General features: G+C 40.1%; 1 protein-coding gene across 16 annotated transcripts in view; it reads right to left on the reverse strand.

Moving 5' to 3' along the window:
* Dnah9 (dynein, axonemal, heavy chain 9) overlaps positions 1–22720 on the reverse strand; it is a 367182-nt gene that overhangs the window by 144397 nt on the left and 200065 nt on the right. For all 16 annotated transcript variants that reach the window (XR_005490291.2, XR_005490292.2, XR_005490293.2 and 13 more), the window contains 3 exons: positions 21871–21973; positions 21179–21418; positions 5615–5776 (listed from right to left, as the gene is read on the reverse strand). Coding sequence is in view for 13 of the 16 variants with exons in the window: in NM_001427097.1 (NP_001414026.1) it covers positions 5615–5776; positions 21179–21418; positions 21871–21973 (505 nt within the window). In the remaining 3 variants the exon portion in view is untranslated. The remainder of the gene's footprint in view (positions 1–5614; positions 5777–21178; positions 21419–21870; positions 21974–22720) is intronic.

Below are 22720 nucleotides of genomic sequence, written 5' to 3' on the forward strand. Positions count from 1 at the left end.
GTACCCAATATGGGGGAGATATCAAACTGACTGCTTTTTCTCTCCACATACTTAGTGAAAATTAAGCATCAGGTCCTCTTGGGAATTTTCTCTTTGACACTTTCCCGGGAAGTAGACGTTTACCATGGGTTTACCAGCTCCAGGGATTCATAAATATTTGTTACTCCTTATGAATTAATGGTGGGAAGTGGAAAGTGGGAGGCATCTGCCTTCAAAGCACTATATGAATCTTTTTGTGTTCAGGAGAGTAGATGAGGACAAGGCTAGATTTCTCTAGGCAGGGCCTCCTTTGGTAATGCTGGATGTAGTGTATCACTATCCAGGGGCCTCAGTTACCCAACAGCCATTTCAATGGTTCTTATTCCCTAACCTTCAGAATGCTCATACAGCATATCTTTTGTGAAGTTGGTCCACCCATAGAGAAGGCTTGGTTGGTTCTGAATAATCACTAGTAGCTCCCCATCCTTAATTTTCTGGTTTATATATAAGGTTCCTTCCAATATTAAAACATTTAGAGTATAATGCACTGTTTATAACACTTTCGTAAGAATTCTTCCTTCCTGTTTGTCAAATCTTACTCCAGGACAAATATTAGCACATTGCATAATGACTAGTACATTTCCATTAATTAAACAGAGACAACTTTTCATTTCTTTGTTAACAATTTATTCTCTAAGCATTTTGGAAACTTCTATTGTTAGTTTGCATTAGAGAACAAGTAGTAAATTATTTGCTTGTCAAATAATTAAGATTTCATGTAGGAAAAAATATTACAGAAGTAATGTATCCCAGGAAGCTTTCTGAAATTCAGATTAGGAAATTCATGCCGGGAACAGGTAACCAGAAGGGGCCATTGCCAGGGCTAAGTCATAACCCTGTTAGTCTTATAAATTCCTTGGACAAGATTCCCCCAAACACAAAAGAGGGAAACTAGGCCTGCTGACTGAGAAAAAGAACAGAGGGATAGAAGATTGAGTATCAGATGTGCCCTGACTCTTGAGGGTCTTTTAAGAGTCATGGAAAACCCTGAGAGGGGAAAGGGGGAAGGATTGTGGGAAGGGGTAGTAACTGGGATGGGGCAGTGAACAGGATGTAATGTGATTAAGTAAAAAGAGAAAGAAAGGAAGGAAGGAAGGAAGGAAGGAAGAAAGAAAGAAAGAAAGAAAGAAGGAAAGAAAGAAAGAAAGAAAGACAAAACCCTATCTTAGACATCTGGGTAGGTCGATTGCAATGCAAAAGAACTACTTTGTCTAGTTTAAGAAGACGTAGTAGGGGTCCTGTCTGGGTTAGTTTTTTGTCTAATGTGTCTCAACCTAGAGTCATCAGAAAAGAGAGAGCTTCAGTTGAGAAAGTGCTTATATAGGGGCTGGAGAGGTGGCTCAGCGGTTAAGAGCACTGACTGCTCTTCCAGAGGTCCTGAGTTCAAATCCCAGCAACCACATTGTGACTCACAACTATCTGTAATGAGATCTGATGCCCTCTTCTGGTGTGTCTGAAGACAGCTACAGGGTACTTGTGCGTAAAATAAATGAATAACTCTAAAAAAAAAAAAAAGAAAGAGAAAGTGCTTATATAAGATCAGACTAAATGGAAGCTTATAGGGAATTTTCTTAATTACTGATTTATGTAAGAGAGCCCAGCCTATTGTGGGTGGGGTTACTTCCTGGATTGGAGGCTTTGGGTTCTTTAGGAAACATGAAACTGTAAGTGAAATAAATGCTTTTGACTCATTGGTTTTGGTCACGGTGTTGTATCATAGTAAAAGTTATTTTAAATAGGAAAGGTCTGGAGAGATGGCTCAATGGTCAGGAGCCATGGATGCCCTTTTAGAGGACCCAGGTTTGATTCCCACTGCCCACTTGATGGCTTAAATCACCTCTAACTCCAGTTTCAGGGGATCTAATGCCCTCTTCCAGCCTCCCAGGGCACCAGGCATGCCACATGGTAATAGAAACACATGTAGGCAAACACATATACACACAAAATAGACATACATAAAGCAAATAAGTAAGGACAGGAAAGGAATGCAGAAATCCAGTTGCCCATCTTAAGAACAAGCTAACCTACTGGGTTGATCCTGATGGGTGTCAGTTTTCACTAAGGATCTATCAGGAGAGAAAACAAAGTACAGTTTTGAGAAGCCTGAGATACAAAGATTCTTTGATGAACAAAACAAGTCTCCAGTTTAATGATCAGAGCCATGTTGTGCAGAAGGGAGAAAGGAAGCCACCTGATACAATGAATCAAAGCATCCTTAACAGTTATACTGTGTTTCACTACAAGCTACAAGCAGTAAAAAGGGGGCTGAATTCCTTTGGGAGGAATCAGGCAATTTTGTGCTGATACCAGTGTTAGGATATGTGCAGGTAAGGGGCCTCAGCTGTCTTCACAAGTGTTGTTAGTTAGAATAATGGCTGTGTGAACTATATTTTGGTCTCTGATCAAATGATGTGAGCTTTTTCATCAAACCCTCATAAGGATCTGTACTTCAAAAACCAAGTGTTGTGACTTTAAAGTTTCAGCACAGACCAGCTCATAAAGACAAGGATTACTTGCAAAGTTAACTCTAAGTACACAAATGGCTAACGCTGCAGTGCTCACAGGGGACCATCTCAGATGTGAGAGATCTGAACGCCAGGCTCCATAAAAATAACGAGGGAAATAGAAATGAAGGTGTTTACCTTGAAAACAGCCGGCCAAAAAGAAGCTACTCGAAAGTTCTGCTCAGCACCAGAAAGTTTGCCATTTAGACTGGGATGGGTTATATGTAAATTAGGATGGTGTCAGAAGTATGACAGTTAAAAGCACTTTCTGAAGCAGGGTTCCCAACATTCTTAATGCTGTGACCCTTTAATAAAGTTCCTCATGTTGTGGTGACCCCCAACCACAACATTATTTTCATTGCCTCTTCATGACTGTAATTGTGCTACTGTTATGAATCGTAATGTAAATATTTTTAGAGTTAGAGGCGCCAAAGTGTTAGTGATGAACAGGTTTAGAATAACTGGTTGAGGACATTATGTGTACCATTTTCAGGGACACACATATCAGGAGAAAATATGGCGCTGATCCAAAGAAGGTACTGCAGTATGGGTGTGGGTCATTCCCCAAAGGTTCACCTGTGGCAGCTAGATCCCCAGTTGGCCATGTAATAGGCAGTGGGCTCTTTAAAAGGTGGGGCCAGACAGAGGTAGTTGTATCACTGGGGACACAGCTCTATGAAGCTAATGATCCTTTCTTTTCTTTTCTTTTTTCTTGGATATTTTATGTATTTATATTTCAAATGTTATCCCCTTTCAGACCTCTCCCCTCCTCCCTCCCCCCTCCCTGTTTCTATGAGAATGTTCCCACTTCCACCCACCCACTCCAACCTCAGTGACCTGGAATTACATTACATTAGGGAAACAAGCCTTCACAAGACCAAGGGCTTTCTCTCCTATTGATGCTGGACAATGCCATCCTCTGCTACATATGTGGCTAGAGTCATGTGTCCCTTCATGTGTACGCATTGGTTGGTGGTTTAGTCCCTGGGAACTCTGGTGGTGTCTGGTTGGTTGATATTGTTGTTCTTCCTAGGGTGTTGCAAACCCCTTTAGCTCCTTCAGTCTTTTCTCTAACTCCTCCATTGGGATCCCCTTGTTTAGTCCAATGGTTAGCTGCAAGCATCCTCATCAGTATCAGTAGGGCTCTGGCAGAGCCTCTCAGGAGATAACCATCTGGCTCCTGTCAGCAAGCACTTCTTGGCATCAGCAATAGCGACTGTTTGGTGGCTGCATATGGGATAGATCTCCAGATGGGGCAGTCTCTGGGTGACCTTGTCTTCAGTCCCTGCTCCACTCTTTGTCCCTGTATTTCCTCCAAGGAGTATTTTGTTCTCCCTTCTATGAAGGAATGAAACATCCACATCTTGGTCTTCCTTCTTGGGTTTATATTATCTGTGAATTTTTTTCTTAGGGATTCCAAGCATTTGGGCTAATATCCACTTATCAGTGAGTGCATACCACTCCTGGGTATACACCCAAAAGATTCTCCAATGTACAACAAGGGCACATGCTCCACTATGTTCATAGCAGCCTTATTTATAATATCCAGAAGCTGGAAAGAACCCAGATGTCCTTCAACAGAGGAATGGATAGAGAAAATGTGGTACATCTACACAATGGAGTACTACTCAGCTATTAAAAACAATGACTATGTGAAATTCTTAGGCAAATGGATGAAACTAGAAAATATCATCCTGAGTGAGGTAACCCAGTCACAAAAGAAGCTAATGATTCTAATCTTGGGCAAAGAGCTGTCAGCTCTTCTGATGGTACATTAAAAATAAACCTAAGTTCTTGATTTCATCTCCTTTGAGCGTGCTGTCCCATCTAACTCTGTATTAGTCATCACTGTCAGTCTGCTCACAGAGACCAAACCAACGGGGCTACCCCATCTTAGACTGTCAGCTTGTAGTGTTGTGCTCCAAATACAACCATGTCTAAACTGCCAAGCTTAAGGCATTTTGTTAAAATGATCAAGAACAGGCTAATTCATTGAGCATATGTAGAGAGAATGTAATTACAGACAGGGTATGATTCCAGTTCAAGAGAAAACAGAAAACATGGTGACTCTGCAGAACTTTTTATGCTAGTTGCTGGGTAATTTTGTCACTGGGAATGGTAGTGTTCCAGGGTCAACATATCTCAAGCCACAATCCATATGACATTCTCTCTAGAAGTTAGGAGCTCTTGACAAAGGTGAATGAGTTTCAGGGTGCAATGTGTAAATTAGGATGATTCCAGATTCTGGGTTTAAGCATTAGATGCACTGTGAGTTTCCAAGGCAGAGGTGTACTATGAAGCCCCTCTCCACTGTTCCTGTCAAGACTTCTTTTCAACTATTTAGAAGAGCATGTGTCAAGGATCACAGTCACAGAACCATGGTGTATCAGAAAAGGGGATCACATGGTGGCATATGCTTGTGATCTCATGTGTTGGGAAGTAGAGATAGGAAAGCCAAGGGTTCAAGCCTAGCCTGGGCTGCATAGGGATTCTGATACAGAGTGAATTCAAGAATAGGTTACTTGTATAGCAAAATCCTGTCTCATTGAAAAGGAAGAGTGAGGGGAATAAGGATGGGGAGAAGAGAAGGAAGAGGAGGAGGAGCCAATGAGGGAACAATCACCAGTAATTTTTCTCTCTGATTTCTGGACAGGAAAATGCATTTACGTCATTAATATAAACACCTAGTGTCCAGAATCATTCTAAATGTGAGTTTCAGAATTGTTTCACATTTTCAGTTATGAACACCTTCAAGATGGCTATCAAGGGAGAGATGGGGGCTCACAGTCTCAGGATGCTGACACCATTTACGATGTCACCCGGGCAGTTAGAAAGAGCCTCAGTATCATGTAAGCCTTTGGATCAGATGCTTTTAGGGATCTGTAGATGTGAAATCTGTGAATAAACTGTGTCATGCCCATTTCTTTTGGACTGGGGAAAGTCATGCTATAATTTCTTTTTATAACCCAATCTCTGGCTTTCCATGACTTCATGGACTAGAGTGGTTTTGGTGATCACCTGCATGGTCCTCATTATGTTTCAAATATAGAAACAGCATAGACAATACTTACGTCAAAATTTTTCTTGAGGAATTCTGTTTGGAGTTTGTCAAAAAGATTGAAATCCTTTTCCTCCACCATCTTATCCCGATAAACCCGGTCTGACTCATGCAGATAGAGTTTTACGAGGTCCTGTGTGGACTTCACACATTCAGTGGAGGAGAAAAGAATGCCCTTCCAGGAGAACAGACAACATATAATGTTAACGACATTTCAGAAGTACAACACTTTCTAGAGAAGTGGATGTCAATTTTCCTAATGCTGTTACCCTTTAATTCAGTTCTTCATGTTGGGGTGAGCCCCAAACCATAAAATTATTTCCATTGCTACTTCATAGCTGTAATTTTGCTATTGTTATGAATCATAATGTAAGTATTTTTAGAGATAAAGGTTTGCCAAACTGTTCTAGAGCATTATGTCCAACCTGGGATGGTACCTCAGGATTATCTCACTAAGGAGTTTGTTATAGAGGAAGGGAAACTTGGAATGTTGACAAGGCGTTTTGGGGGGAAGACACATCATATTTCATTCCTAAAAGGTTTGTTTTACAAATTGATGGTGGTAATGATTGAATGCATTAACATCAGAACAATGACAGATAATAGGAGAAAAATAGTTTGCCTTGGCAGGCCAGCAGCCAAAATGCTCATCTTTATTGAGTTCTCTTATGTATTATAGAGATGTCAATCTGTCACCTCTCTTTCCTGTTATTATCCAACACATGAACATCTGCTTTTCATGAAAAGGCAAATGGAGGCAGACTTAACAACCTCAGGGGTCCTCTATCTAGCTTCAAAACAATCATCTGGTTTACTCTCATTGCCTTCTTGTCCTGGAGAAGATGGGGACCACTTAATGGTTCCTTATTGTTCATACTTAGACTTTAAGTACACAAACCAAACATCTGGTCCTAACATTGCTATGGTCTACTTCTTTATAAACATCCTCATCATTGCTTCCCTAAACACCTAGTTTACGCTTTCAGTTTTGTTTTTCTGACCATGCATACTTTTGCTTCCTTTTTTGCTTCCTCTGCTCATCTGTCATGATTTCATTCCAATGCCTTTGTGGAAGACTTATAAGTTCTCCCTCCCTGTTCAATAGCACCCATAACCTCTGATATGTCCCATATGGCCTTTTCTGTATAAACCTCCAAAATATAAGAATTATTAGCTCTTCTGATTATTTATTTCTTCAAGTTCATTTACTACAGACCATGATAACTCTCTCAAAGGGAAGCAAATGAATTTCAGTGACTGCAGTTGATTCCTGTCATTGTATATCCAGTGCCTAGCATGCTGCCAGACAGATATTTACAATGGATCCGCCTTTTGAAAGATTTATTTAAAAATTGCTCATATGTATGTGTATCTGAGTGTGGATATATGGATATAAGTTCAGGTATCTAGGGTCCAGAGTTGCCAAATCCTCTGGATCAGAGATTATGGAAAGTTATAAACCCATATAAGTTATATGGGTGCTGGGACCTGAACTCAGGAGCAATACATGCTTTTAACTACTCTCTAGCCCCTTGAAATGAATTTTTATTGAAACAAAGAGTGGCCTAGTATTAAATCTTCTACATATCGTTATATGGCATAGCAAGAAATCTTTCAAGATTTGTTTTAGTGATGGCTTACTAGCTGATCATGCATAAACCCTCTAAGGTTAATAAGAAAAGACAGAAAATGTGTTTTCAAGCTTCCTATTTTCAGTCACTGCCTAGAGAATAACCAAGATAGTGAAGACTTAAGAGGATAAAATGCCAGATAAATGAGTCAGATAACCAATATCACTTTTCGTCTTGAGACTTTTCTCAGTTCACCAACTATGGATACAAGTTAGGACAAGGAAAAGATGGAGACAAGGAGGAGGTTAAGATGTTGCATGATCTTGTCTTGTCTCATGGAGTGGGAAGGGGAGGATGAAAACTAGGTTTTCAAAACTAGGTTTACAATAAGGAGAACCATACTTAAAACCCATAGGGAACCCAAAGGGTTGTAGTCAGCTCTTACAGAGATGGAAGCCAAGGTGCAATCACTGTGGGCTACAGAGACGCACAGACAAGCAGAAGTGTGTGACCTTCAAAGAAAACCATCATTGTTCAGCCCTCAAATTATCTGCTCATGGTAAAGCCAATCAGAACTGCATATCAAACAAAAATTATGAGGAATGTCAGGACCAGATAAGATTGAATGACTGAAACCAAGAGGAAAAGAAAAAGGAGGAGCTGGGTGGTAGTGGCAAATGCCTTTAATCCCAGCATTCAGGAGACAGGGGCAGGCAGATTTCTGAGTTCAAGGCTAACCTGTTCTACAGAGGTAATTCCAGGACAGCCAGGGCATCCCTGTCTCACAAAAGTCAGATGATAATGGTGGTGGTGGTGGTGGTGGTGATGGTCATGATAATGATGATTGATAGAAGAGAGAGAGAGAGAGAGAGAGAGAGAGAGAGAGAGAAAGAGAGAGAGACCCAATTCATAGAGGATCTAGGTCTAGGCATTGGACTGAACAAATACTAACTTTCATGAAACTCTGATTGATACAGCATTCACTAGAGGAATAGCAAACAAAATATATATCTTGAAAGAAGGAGAAAATAAAATAGCAGAAATGTCCAGAAGTTCCATAGAATACAAGAAGGGAGAGAAAGGAAACAGAATGGCGGGAAACACACGAAAGTAGTACAGGAAGCCGGAACCTCAAATGCATGCCTAGGTATAACAACATGAGCGGATGAACAGTATTCAGGAAAGTCACAACTGCCAGGCTTGCTTTCTAAAAGCCAAATGTATAGATAACACTAACGTTTATTCTCAAGCATAAGAATATAGGAAATCTGAGCATAAGACAGAAAAGAAGCTTTTCCTATCCGTGGGCTCTCCAATCCATGGTTCAGCCAGTCTTAGATAACACATATTCAGAGAGGATTATGTCTGCAGCACTTGTGTACATTTTTTGCCATTAGTCTCTAAACAATAAACAATCACAACTACCTAAGTGACATGTGCATTGTGTTAGGTGTTTTGTGTAACCTGACAATTATCTGAAGTATCAGGGGAGATGTGTGCAGGTTACATCAATTTCCATGGAAAGGACAGAAGTTAGAAGATTAGTTTATTATGCCTGAGGCTTTGGCTCAATTTCCAGCATTGGCAAAAAGATAGAAACAACAACAAAACTACTCTGATATTTCACATAAAGGACCTGAGCATCTGGAGATGTTCATATCTATGAGGGGTCGTGGTCCGGTGTCCTGTGGACACCAATGGGCAAGTGAAATTACAGACTAAAGGAATGTGGATTAGTTGTGCTATCATCAGACAAAGTCAACTTTAAAGCAAGGGCTTTTCTGAAGGTAAAGAATTACATTTAATATGCAAGCAACAGTTCAAGAAGGTGGGCTAGTTCTAACTATATCCATATATGTGAGGAAATAGAGTGGTTTAACTTTCTATCTTCTGTCAATATTACTTCAAAGAGTAAAAAATGAATAGAAAAAGAAGATATGTCCATATGTTCATACTACTTGGGAGATTTTCACAAATCTTTCTCAAAGACTTGCAGAACATATAGATTTTTTTTAAAAAAATCAGTATCAGTAAAAATATATTAACCTTAAGTTACATGATTTAAAAACATGTACTAATTAATGTATTGATTAAACTATTCCTAAAGTCTGAGAACATATTTCTCAAAAGTGCATGTTAATTGTGTCAGGGGAAACATGGTGAATCTTAATGAATTTCAACTGAATGAAATCACATGGAATTTGCTGAAATTAGGTAGTTATCATCATCATCATCATCATCATCACCATCATCATCATCATCACCATCATCATCATCACCATCATCATCATCATCAACAACAACAACAACAACAACAACAACAACAACAGCCAAAACTTCTAAATGTTTGAAAATGAATGCTACACTGAAGGTTATAAACTATGCAACACGGCAAACCTGCATGTTGCAAATGCAGAGGGAATTTTTCATTTTTAGTATAGAATAGGGTTTATTCAGGCATGGGAAGGGAGTCAAAAGGGTAGTAGAGTCAGAGAAAGAGAAAGGCAGAGAGGCAGAGAAAGAGAGAGAGAGAGAGAGAGAGAGAGAGAGAGAGAGAGGCCATGAGCACATGGAGAGAGGGGGGGGATGAATGGGAAGAGAGGGGGAAGGAAAGGCAAAACAAGAGAGCAAGAAGGAACAAGAGCCCAAGGAAAATTGAAAACCCTAAAGTGAACACTACAGAAAAGTCGGGAGGACAGTTACTAAGATAAGAAACCATATCAAGATATGAAAACTAAGCTAAAGGAATCCATGTCCAAGTTAAATAGTAAGGGAACAAATGAAAGAGTAAATATTCGTAATATATATTTTAAAAAACAAGTATCAAACCAAAACATTTAATAAAGTCAAATATTGGGTTCTTTCAATTTTCATTAAAAAACAAAAACAAGGACTAACAGTGGCTGATTCCTTTGCAGAAGTGACACAGGAGAAAAATGAATGCCACAGATAACTGTGTCTGTGGCTGTGAAGCCGCTGCATAGGTGGGCTACCACCAGCCAGCTGAAGGTTTTGGGAAGAAAAGCAGTTCCTGAAGAGAGCCAGAACTCTGCCTGCAGAAAGTCTTCAAAGGCAATATAAGGACAACAGAATTTTTACCTATTGTTAAATGATATAGTGGTAAATATATGATACAAAATGTAGTAGTATTATGTGTATCAAAAACCAAGTTCATAATTTCAAACTTCTGCAAAGAAAACTCTAGGTGGCTGTCAACCCCGTGAGGAGTGTACAATGCAATGTTTCACAAAATCTTCCAAAAATGGAAAAAAAATGGAAAAAAATTCCAAGGCATTTTATTTAGATTTTAGAACTTTAGGTTGGCAAGAATGGAGATTTAGCAATTCAGATGTAGAAATTATGTAAGTTAGAAAGCTGAATCTAAGGAAAGTGTACAGGTAGTAACCAAGTTACTCCAGGAATACAAAGTTATTATGATTCAAAAGTAAGTAACATAATTTAGCATAGTATCAGACTAGGGAAGAAAAAAGATTTAATTATTTCAATCAGAAAATGAATTTAGTTACTATACTTAGTTCTAAATAAAACTCTTAATAAATTATAAAACAATCATCTTATGACAGCAAAGAGTGCCTTAAAGAAACCTATGGAACCCGCGGATCCCGGCCCGCAGCAGCTCTCTGCTCCCAGACCCGGTGAGAGAGAGACCCAACCGCCTGGTCAGGTGGGCACTCCTGAGGCTGCAGAGCGGAAGAGACCACCAACACTGCTCACCCCTGCCCACATCCCTGGCCCAAGAGGAAACTGTATAAGGCCTCTGGGCTCCCGTGGGGGAGGGCCCAGGAGCGGCAGGACCCCTGCCACAGACACCGCCGGACCCTGAAGGAAACAGACCGGATAAACAGTTCTCTGCACCCAAATCCCGTGGGAGGGAGAGCTAAACCTTCAGAGAGGCAGACAGGCCTGGGAAACCAGAAGAGACTGCTCCCTGCACACACATCTCGGACGCCAGAGGAAAAAGCCAAAGACCATCTGGAACCCTGGTACACTGAAGCTCCCGGAAGGGGCGGCACAGGTCTTCCTGGTTGCTGCCGCTGCAGAGAGCCCCTGGACAACACCCCACGAGCAAACCTGAGCCTCGGGACCACAGGTAAGACCAAATTTTCTGCTGCAAGAAAGCTGCCTGGTGAACTCAAGACACAGGCCCACAGGAACAGCTGAAGACCTGTAGAGAGGAAAAACTACACGCCCGAAAGCAGAACACTCTGTCCCCATAACTGACTGAAAGAGAGGAAAACAGGTCTACAGCACTCCTGACACACAGGCTTATAGGACAGTCTAGCCACTGTCAGAAATAGCAGAACAAAGTAACACTAGAGATAATCTGATGGCGAGAGGCAAGCGCAGGAACCCAAGCAACAGAAACCAAGACTACATGCCATCATCGGAGCCCAATTCTCCCACCAAAACAAACATGGAATATCCAAACACACCAGAAAAGCAAGATCTAGTTTCAAAATCATATTTGATCATGATGCTGGAGGACTTCAGGAAAGACCTGAACACACTTAGGGAAGCACAGGAAAACATTAATAAACAAGTAAAAGCCTACAGAGAGGAATCGCAAAAATCCCTGAAAGAATTCCAGGAAAACACAATCAAACAGTTGAAGGAATTAAAAATGGAAATAGAAGCAATCAAGAAAGAACACATGGAAACAACCCTGGATATAGAAAACCAAAAGAAGAGACAAGGAGCTGTAGATACAAGCTTCACCAACAGAATACAAGAGATGGAAGAGAGAATCTCAGGAGCAGAAGATTCCATAGAAATCATTGACTCAACTGTCAAAGATAATGTAAAGCGGAAAAAGCTACTGGTCCAAAACATACAGGAAATCCAGGACTCAATGAGAAGATCAAACCTAAGGATAATAGGTATAGAAGAGAGTGAAGACTCCCAGCTCAAAGGACCAGTAAATATCTTCAACAAAATCATAGAAGAAAACTTCCCTAACCTAAAAAAAGAGATACCCATAGACATACAGGAAGCCTACAGAACTCCAAATAGATTGGACCAGAAAAGAAACACCTCCCGTCACATAATTGTCAAAACACCAAACGCACAAAATAAAGAAAGAATATTAAAAGCAGTAAGGGAAAAAGGTCAAGTAACATATAAAGGGAGACCTATCAGAATCACACCAGACTTCTCGCCAGAAACTATGAAGGCCAGAAGATCCTGGACTGATGTTATACAGACCCTAAGAGAACACAAATGCCAGCCCAGATTACTGTATCCAGCAAAACTCTCAATTAACATTGATGGAGAAACCAAGATATTCCATGACAAAACCAAATTTACACAATATCTTTCTACAAATCCAGCACTACAAAGGATAATAAATGGTAAAGCCCAACATAAGGAGGCAAGCTATACCCTAGAAGAAGCAAGAAACTAATCGTCTTGGCAACAAAACAAAGAGAATGAAAGCACACAAACATAACCTCACATCAAATATGAATATAACGGGAAGCAATAATCACTATTCCTTAATATCTCTCAATATCAATGGCCTCAACTCCCCAATAAAAAGACATAGATTAACAAACTGGATACGCAACGAGGACCCTGCATTCTGCTGCCTACAGGAAACACACCTCAGAGACAAAGACAGACACTACCTCAGAGTGAAAGGCTGGAAAACAACTTTCCAAGCAAATGGTCAGAAGAAGCAAGCTGGAGTAGCCATTCTAATATCAAATAAAATCAATTTCCAACTAAAAGTCATCAAAAAAGATAAGGAAGGACACTTCATATTCATCAAAGGAAAAATCAACCAAGATGAACTCTCAATCCTAAATATCTATGCCCCAAATACAAGGGCACCTACATATGTAAAAGAAACCTTACTAAAGCTCAAAACACACATTGCACCTCACACAATAATAGTGGGAGATTTCAACACCCCACTCTCATCAATGGACAGATCATGGAAACAGAAATTAAACAGTGATGTAGACAGACTAAGAGAAGTCATGAGCCAAATGGACTTAACGGATATTTATAGAACATTCTATCCTAAAGCAAAAGGATATACCTTCTTCTCAGCTCCTCATGGTACTTTCTCCAAAATTGACCATATAATTGGTCAAAAAACGGGCCTCAACAGGTACAGAAAGATAGAAATAATCCCATGCGTGCTATCGGACCACCACGGCCTAAAACTGGTCTTCAATAACAATAAGGGAAGAATGCCCACATATACGTGGAAATTGAACAATGCTCTACTCAATGATAACCTGGTCAAGGAAGAAATAAAGAAAGAAATTAAAAACTTTTTAGAATTTAATGAAAATGAAGATACAACATACTCAAACTTATGGGACACAATGAAAGCTGTGCTAAGAGGAAAACTCATAGCGCTGAGTGCCTGCAGAAAGAAACAGGAAAGAGCATATGTCAGCAGCTTGACAGCACACCTAAAAGCTCTAGAACAAAAAGAAGCAAATACACCCAGGAGGAGTAGAAGGCAGGAAATAATCAAACTCAGAGCTGAAATCAACCAAGTAGAAACAAAAAGGACCATAGAAAGAATCAACAGAACCAAAAGTTGGTTCTTTGAGAAAATCAACAAGATAGATAAACCCTTAGCCAGACTAACGAGAGGACACAGAGAGTGTGTCCAAATTAACAAAATCAGAAATGAAAAGGGAGACATAACTACAGATTGGGAGGAAATTCAAAAAATCATCAGATCTTACTATAAAAACCTATATTCAACAAAATTTGAAAACCTTCAGGAAATGGACAATTTCCTAGACAGATACCAGGTATCGAAGTTAAATCAGGAACAGATAAACCAGTTAAACAACCCCATAACTCCTAAGGAAATAGAAGCAGTCATTAAAGGTCTCCCAACCAAAAAGAGCCCAGGTCCAGACGGGTTTAGTGCAGAATTCTATCAAACCTTCATAGAAGACCTCATACCAATATTATCCAAACTATTCCACAAAATTGAAACAGATGGAGCCCTACCGAATTCCTTCTATGAAGCCACAATTACTCTTATACCTAAACCACACAAAGACACAACAAAGAAAGAGAACTTCAGACCAATTTCCCTTATGAATATCGACGCAAAAATACTCAATAAAATTCTGGCAAACCGAATTCAAGAGCACATCAAAACTGACCCCATAGGTAGCAATGAATATCCTAGTAAGAGCACCAGTGGAAGGGGAAGCCCTGGGTCCTGCTAAGACTGAACCCACAGTGAACTAGTCTATGGGGGGAGGGCGGCAATGGGGGGAGGGTTGGGAGGGGAACACCCATAAGGAAGGGGAGGGGGGAGGGGGATGTTTGCCCGGAAACCGGGAAAGGGAATAACACTCGAAATGTATATAAGAAATACTCAAGTTAATTAAAAAAAAAAAAAAAGAAATACTCAAGTTAATAAAAAAAATAAAAATAATAAAAAAAAAAAAAAAAAAAACAATCATCCACCATGATCAAGTAGGCTTCATCCCAGGCATGCAGGGATGGTTTAATATACGGAAAACCATCAACGTGATCCATTATATAAACAAACTGAAAGAACAGAACCACATGATCATTTCATTAGATGCTGAGAAAGCATTTGACAAAATTCAACACCCCTTCATGATAAAAGTCCTGGAAAGAATAGGAATTCAAGGCCCATACCTAAACATAGTAAAAGCCATATACAGCAAACCAGTTGCTAACATTAAACTAAATGGAGAGAAACTTGAAGCAATCCCACTAAAATCAGGGACTAGACAAGGCTGCCCACTCTCTCCCTACTTATTCAATATAGTTCTTGAAGTTCTAGCCAGAGCAATCAGACAACAAAAGGAGATCAAAGGGATACAGATCGGAAAAGAAGAGGTCAAAATATCACTATTTGCAGATGACATGATAGTATATTTAAGTGATCCCAAAAGTTCCACCAGAGAACTACTAAAGCTGATAAACAACTTCAGCAAAGTGGCTGGGTATAAAATTAACTCAAATAAATCAGTTGCCTTCCTCTATACAAAAGAGAAACAAGCCGAGAAAGAAATTAGGGAAACGACACCCTTCATAATAGACCCAAATAATATAAAGTACCTCGGTGTGACTTTAACCAAGCAAGTAAAAGATCTGTACAATAAGAACTTCAAGACACTGAAGAAAGAAATTGAAGAAGACCTCAGAAGATGGAAAGATCTCCCATGCTCATGGATTGGCAGGATTAATATGGTAAAAATGGCCATTTTACCAAAAGCAATCTACAGATTCAATGCAATCCCCATCAAAATACCAATCCAATTCTTCAAAGAGTTAGACAGAACAATTTGCAAATTCATCTGGAATAACAAAAAACCCAGGATAGCTAAAGCTATCCTCAACAATAAAAGGACTTCAGGGGGAATCACTATCCCTGAACTCAAGCAGTATTACAGAGCAATAGTGATAAAAACTGCATGGTATTGGTACAGAGACAGACAGATAGACCAATGGAATAGAATTGAAGACCCAGAAATGAACCCACACACCTATGGTCACTTGATTTTTGACAAAGGAGCCAAAACCATCCAATGGAAAAAAGATAGTATTTTCAGCAAATGGTGCTGGTTCAACTGGAGGGCAACATGTAGAAGAATGCAGATCGATCCATCCTTATCACCCTGTACAAAGCTTAAGTCCAAGTGGATCAAGGACCTCCACATCAAACCAGACACACTCAAACTAATAGAAGAAAAACTAGGGAAGCATCTGGAACACATGGGCACTGGAAAAAATTTCCTGAACAAAACACCAATGGCTTATGCTCTAAGATCAAGAATCGACAAATGGGATCTCATAAAACTGCAAAGCTTCTGTAAGGCAAAGGACACTGTGGTTAGGACAAAACGGCAACCAACAGATTGGGAAAAGATCTTTACCAATCCTACAACAGATAGAGGCCTTATTTCCAAAATATACAAAGAACTCAAGAAGTTAGACCGCAGGGAAACAAATAACCCTATTAAAAAATGGGGTTCAGAGCTAAACAAAGAATTCACAGCTGAGGAATGCCGAATGGCTGAGAAACACCTAAAGAAATGTTCAACATCTTTAGTCATAAGGGAAATGCAAATCAAAACAACCCTGAGATTTCACCTCACACCAGTGCGATTGGCTAAGATCAAAAACTCAGGTGACAGCAGATGCTGGCGAGGATGTGGAGAAAGAGGAACACTCCTCCATTGTTGGTGGGATTGCAGACTGGTAAAACCATTCTGGAAATCAGTCTGGAGGTTCCTCAGAAAATTGGACATTGAACTGCCTGATGATCCAGCTATACCTCTCTTGGGCATATACCCAAAAGATGCCTCAACATATAAAAGAGACACGTGCTCCACTATGTTCATCGCAGCCTTATTTATAATAGCCAGAAGCTGGAAAGAACCCAGATGCCCTTCAACAGAGGAATGGATACAGAAAATGTGGTACATCTACACAATGGAATATTACTCAGCTATCAAAAACAATGAGTTTATGAAATTCGTAGGCAAATGGTTGGAACTGGAAAATATCATCCTGAGTGAGCTAACCCAATCACAGAAAGACATACATGGTATGCACTCATTGATAAGTGGCTATTAGCCCAAATGCTTGAATTACCCTAGATCCCTAGAACAAACGAAACTCAAGACGGATGATCAAAATGTGAATGCTTCACTCCTTCTTTAAATGAGGAAAAAGAATACCCTTGGCAGGGAAGGGAGAGGCAAAGATTAAAACAGAGACTGAAGGAACACCCATTCAGAGCCTGCCCCACATGTGGCCCATACATATACAGCCACCCAATTAGACAAGATGGATGAAGCAAAGAAGTGCAGACCGACAGGAGCCGGATGTAGATCGCTCCTGAGAGACACAGCCAGAATACAGCAAATATAGAGGCGAATGCCAGCAGCAAACCACTGAACTGAGAATAGGTCCCCTATTGAAGGAATCAGAGAAAGAACTGGAAGAGCTTGAAGGGGCTCGAGACCCCAAAAGTACAACAATGCCAAGCAACCAGAGCTTCCAGGGACTAAGCCACTACCTAAAGACTATACATGGACTGACCCTGGACTCTGACCCCATAGGTAGCAATGAATATCCTAGTAAGAGCACCAGTGGAAGGGGAAGCCCTGGGTCCTGCTAAGACTGAACCCCCAGTGAACTAGTCTATGGGGGGAGGGCGGCAATGGGGGGAGGGTTGGGAGGGGAACATCCATAAGGAAGGGGAGGGGGGAGGGGGATGTTTGCCCGGAAACCGGGAAAGGGAATAACACTCGAAATGTATATAAGAAATACTCAAGTTAATAAAAAAAAAAAAAAAAAAAAAAAAAAGAAACCTATGGAAAATACTGTATTGATGAGCTGTTAAAGCATTTATCTCTGAGAAACTAGGAGTGTGAAAGATTCTGTTCTCAGCACTCCTCTTAAAAACTCTAGTGGAAGTTGGGGCAAAAAAACAAAAACAAACAAATAAACAAACAAAAAAACAATCCACACATAAGAGAAAAATAAAAATTAAGGGTTGGAAAGAAATATAAATGTAACTTTTTTGTTTTTGTTTTTTTGTTTGTTTGTTTGAGACAGAGTCTCACTGTATAGTTTAACTTGCTATGTAGGCTATCTGTCTCAGGCTCAAGGCAGCCTTTGACTTCTTTGTCTACAGTGCTAGACTTGATGGTCTGTACTATCCCACCCTTCCTTGAATGTTTCCTTTAAATCCAACAATACAACTAAAGCAATGAACAAGGAAAGAAACATTGAATGAATTGGAAACATTCACTTGAATTTTATTGTTAAAAAGTTTAACACTTAGGCCAGAATAATATGTGATGTTAGAAGTCTGGATAATATTGATGGCTAGAAGGCAGAGGGAAGAGTGAATAAAAATCTGAGTGTGGGGTGCTGTTCTTGATAAGGTGTGATTACAGGATGTGGTCACTTGTGGTAATTAACCAAGTCAGATTCTTGGGACCTGAGTGCTTTTCTGCCTGCATGCTCAATACTCAATAGAGTATAAAAAAGAAAAATTTAAAGAAAATAAAGAAAGAAGAGGAAGTTCCTGTGGTCCTAGCCAGATATATACTTTGGCCTCTTTCTTCTCATTAACTCTCTGAGGTATCCCACATACATAAAATGTGGAGTGTGAGATCAAGTGCCACTTGGGAGTCCTGGCTTCTGAGGTTTGACAATTGACAGTGAGGGGCATTATTTCTTGACTTTTATAGTTCTTGTTGCAATCATAGTCACACTGACTAGCAATGAAGTGCTCAACAGCTGTGAACTGGTCAAGTACAAATTGTGCACTGTCTTAATTTGTTATATGCTGCCCCCGAGCAGGGAAAATTGGTTCATGATTTCTGTGACCACAGCCCACCAAATTCTACTGTGATTACAATGAGTGGAGAATATACAAAGGCTTGAAATGAGCTGGGTTCTGTAGGAAGGATATTTCTCCTATTGGCTGTTCAATTAACCACCTAATATCTTACCAGGCCTTCAGACAAGCTGCCAAGAAGAAAACAGGAGGCAGAGGTCAAGTTCTGAACTTGAAGCTGTCCTCTGGGGGGACATGGGCAGAGCTGTGCAGCTGGAGTCAAAGGAGGTAGTACTCCAATGGGAAATGTCCTTCCCAATGCTATGACAGCTGGCTGACATCTGATAGGCTGCCAAGAGGCCAGGCTGAGATATAGAGCCCAAGGTGTTGCCTCTCAGACTGCATGAGTTATGTAAAGACAGGCAAGGATAACAAGAGACTCAGCCTCTGTTTGGCATCTCTCCCCTTTCTGATTCTTCCATGACACTGATTCATCACACAAAACAAGCTTAGAATAGAATATCCACTTTCTGGAAGGCACTTTGTGGCTCTAAATTACCTATGGAACCTGATAATTGTATCATTTTTTTTTAATGGAAATAGAGCCATCCCTGTGGACCCATGGGCCCTGGCTCCAGGATGCTCTTGAGTATCATAAACCATGTACACTCATGTATTCATATGAAATACAGCAGTATAAACATATAGTGAATGCAAATCCTTCTGCATGCCTTCAACCATGACTAAATTATGCATAACAGCTAATGAAGTTGATAAGGTCAATAGTTGCTATATATTGTACGATTAGTGGAACACTGATCAGAAAGAAAATAATCTGTTGTGTAAAGATCCAAGTTTTCAGAGTAATTTCCATTCATAGTAGGTTGAATCCAACTCTGTGGAATGCAAGATTAAAGACAGTTGACTGTAGTCCATGTTTTACTTTCTATGGGTGTTGAGAGGATTGAAAGAGTTGATAAAAAGGCTCAGTGCTGTGCTTGGTAAATATTATATACTAAAGCAAAACCTTTTACAAGGGCCTCTCTTCAGGTCTCAAATTGTCTTGTAGTCTCATCCTTTGCTTCCTCACTACCCACCACTGCTCTTCTCACCCATTTCTAACCATTGTGCTAATACCACCTTGAGCTTTCTGTCTCCCAGTTCCTGCATCCACATCCTTATTTCCTAGCCAGTAACTTCAAGTCTCTACTGAATGGAGGTAATAATGTCTGTCTTGGGTAGGGTTTCTACTACTGTTGTGATAAAACTCCACAATCAAAAGCAACCCAGGGAGACATGGTTTTATTTTTCCTCGTTGCTTGCCTGGGGGAATTAGGACAGGAACTCAAGGCAGAAACTTAGAAGCAGGAACTAATAAGGAGGCTATGGAGGAATGTTTCTTGTAGGCTTGCTCCCCATGGCTTGTTCAGCTTACTTTCTTCTATAACCAATGGATGCACTGCTTACAGTGGGCTGAACCTCCCATATCAATTATTAATCAAGAACATGTCTCTCAGATTTAACCACAGGTCAATTCTATGGAGGCATTTTCTCAATTAATCAATGATCTCTTCCCATATATATCTAGGTTTGTGTCAGACTTGATAAAACTATTCCAAAGTATTCAGGTGAGTCATGGGTTTCAGGATTTCTAGATGAGAAGGCGAATGTCCAGACAAGACCCTAAACAAGTCTGCTTCTGATCAGGGGTGGTTGACCAGTTCTCCTTTAGTGCTGCCACTGAAGAGTAATGTGAACTTGACCAATTTACCTCTTGCTTTATATTTAGGAAATGTAGATAGTAATATCTAGACTCCATCACACTGCAGTGAGTTTAAGCATGAGGTTGTTTTATAAGTAATGTCTCTCTCAACTAATGTTCAAAATGTAAGAGCTAATTGTGAGTAAACACATACTTTCCCTTGGTGTGGGAACCCTAGCACCACAGACTTTCCAGAGTAGTGGGGTTTTGCTTTTGATATTTTTGAGGTAAGATCTAGTTGTATAGTCTAGTCTTGTTCCCAACTAGCTGTGGCAGGTGGACCTCAAGTTGGATACCAGCCTAGACTATATCTGAAACAGTTTTGATCTGGAATTGAACCTCGAATTCGTAGGTCTGACGCTGTATCAGAAGACGGAGAATGACATTTAGGGGTATTATAAACACATTTTCTAACTTGTCTGTCTTTGGAGACATTCTTTTTTATCATGAAAACAATGAGTATCACAAGTGATGGAGGATTCCTAAATCATTACTCTTCTCCTCCCTCTTATTTTTTTAAATTTTTCTCTTCTTTCCCCTTTCCTCCTTCTCTTATGACTTCTTTTCATACTTTTCTCTTTCTTGTCCATCTTCTTCCTTTTTCTTCCCCATACACGAGTGTATTAGGAGTCCACTAAATAATGTACCACTGTCTCCCCAATGGTAAGCCTTAGAACAAAGAAACCAACTGAGGAATATGTTCTCTTACTGAGAAATAGTATACTTCTAAAATAAAACATTGCTTTGTTAAAGTATTTCCCACAGAGATCATGACATTCTTTACCTATTCATGATCCCAACTCCATACACTTCTTGTCTTTGTTCAAAGAAGTTTGCCATTTATCATTTTTTTAAAAATTAGGAATAGGACCATATAAATCATCTCCAAGATTTCATAGTATCTTATGAACTTACTTGGAAAATATTGGCAAAATCTCTGAGGTTGAAGATGTAGTGAAATTTGATTGCTGTGGGCAGAAATGTGGTGGCAATTTTCTGGTGGAAGGTGACAGCCAGGTTGATTAGAGAAGGGATGGATTTTTGCAGGGTGGTGGGGAAGTTTCCAAGCTTCAGGTGATGGGTCAGGATGGTGCTATAGATGGAAGAGAGAGCATCAGCTCCTGGGAAGCAGAGGGCAAACACACTGAAGTGGCGCTGTAGAAGAAAACAAGACACATGGGAGAGAAGTAAGTGAAGATCACTGCTCTAGACTAGTGACAGTAATCAAAGATTCTGTATCAAAGTTTAGGTTGAACATGAAATGACTAGGAGGATGATGGCATTGAAGCTTTAATCAAAGATGAGGAAAAAAATCTGAGTTCAAATCTGAGTTGACACAGTGCGTCTGTGCACCCTTAGGAAGATAATTCTATCAATCAGAAGTCTCTTATATTAAGAATGAGGGAGTTGAGTTGTGTGAACTCTGTGAACCCCTCTAACTCTAGATCCTTATTCCATCGAGGCTCCTTTCTTATTTGAGATATGCAAGTTGGTTTGCTACTTTAGTAAGCTGGGCAGAGGAAAGACCAGTAATCAAAGGTCATCAGCCCAGATAGATAGCATTAGGACTCAGAGGTAACACCCCTACCTGCCGCCTCCTTCTGTACCTGGAGTCTTGGGTTGATGGTAAAGCTGCCTGCAGTGGGGTTCATACAGGAAATGTACTGTACATTCATGATCTCCTTCAGAGACAGTTTGTTCCGATCATACCTGAAATAGATACCTCCAGTGAGCCACATGTGGTGGTGTATGTCCATAACCCAGATACTCAGAAGGCAGGAAACTGTGAGTAAGAGAGCAGCCTGGGCTACATAGTGGAATTGTCTCTAAACAAAACTAAGCAAACTTATAATGAGAGTTGCATGCTGAGGTAGCACTTCCTCAAGGTGACGTAGGACAATTTTCATCATTCACATGTTTGGTTGTGTCTTACTTTTATATTTCTGTCATAATACATTTATGACCAAGGACATTTATAAAAGAAATTGTTCTATTTGGTACAGATTGGTTAGAGTTCATGATATCAGACAGAAGGGATAGAGGAGAGTTCACATCTTACTCTACAACCTGAAGCAGTGAGAGTGCATGGAGAATGGCATGTGTCTTTTGAAACTGCAAAGCCCAACCCCAGTACACATCTTCATCATGAGACCACACCTCCTAATCCTTCCCCAAAACAGTTCAATCAACTGGGGACCACACATTCAAACATATCGACCTCTGGGGTTCATTCTCATTCAATCCACTATAGGCAATTAAATAAAAAAGTAGAATTCTAAATTTACTGAGAGAATAAGAAGAAATAATAGCCCAAGATGAAATTATGAAAATCCCAGTATCCACAGAAGTAGTCCAGGAGGAGAGCACACAGAAGAGGACTGACAGAAAAGAAGAAACTCAGAAAGATGTGGCTGCCCAGAAAGCAATGGAATCCAGTACTCCCATTAGAACTGCAGA

This window comes from Rattus norvegicus, chromosome 10 (genome assembly GCF_036323735.1).
Source record: "Rattus norvegicus strain BN/NHsdMcwi chromosome 10, GRCr8, whole genome shotgun sequence".
Taxonomy (NCBI): domain Eukaryota; kingdom Metazoa; phylum Chordata; class Mammalia; order Rodentia; family Muridae; genus Rattus; species Rattus norvegicus.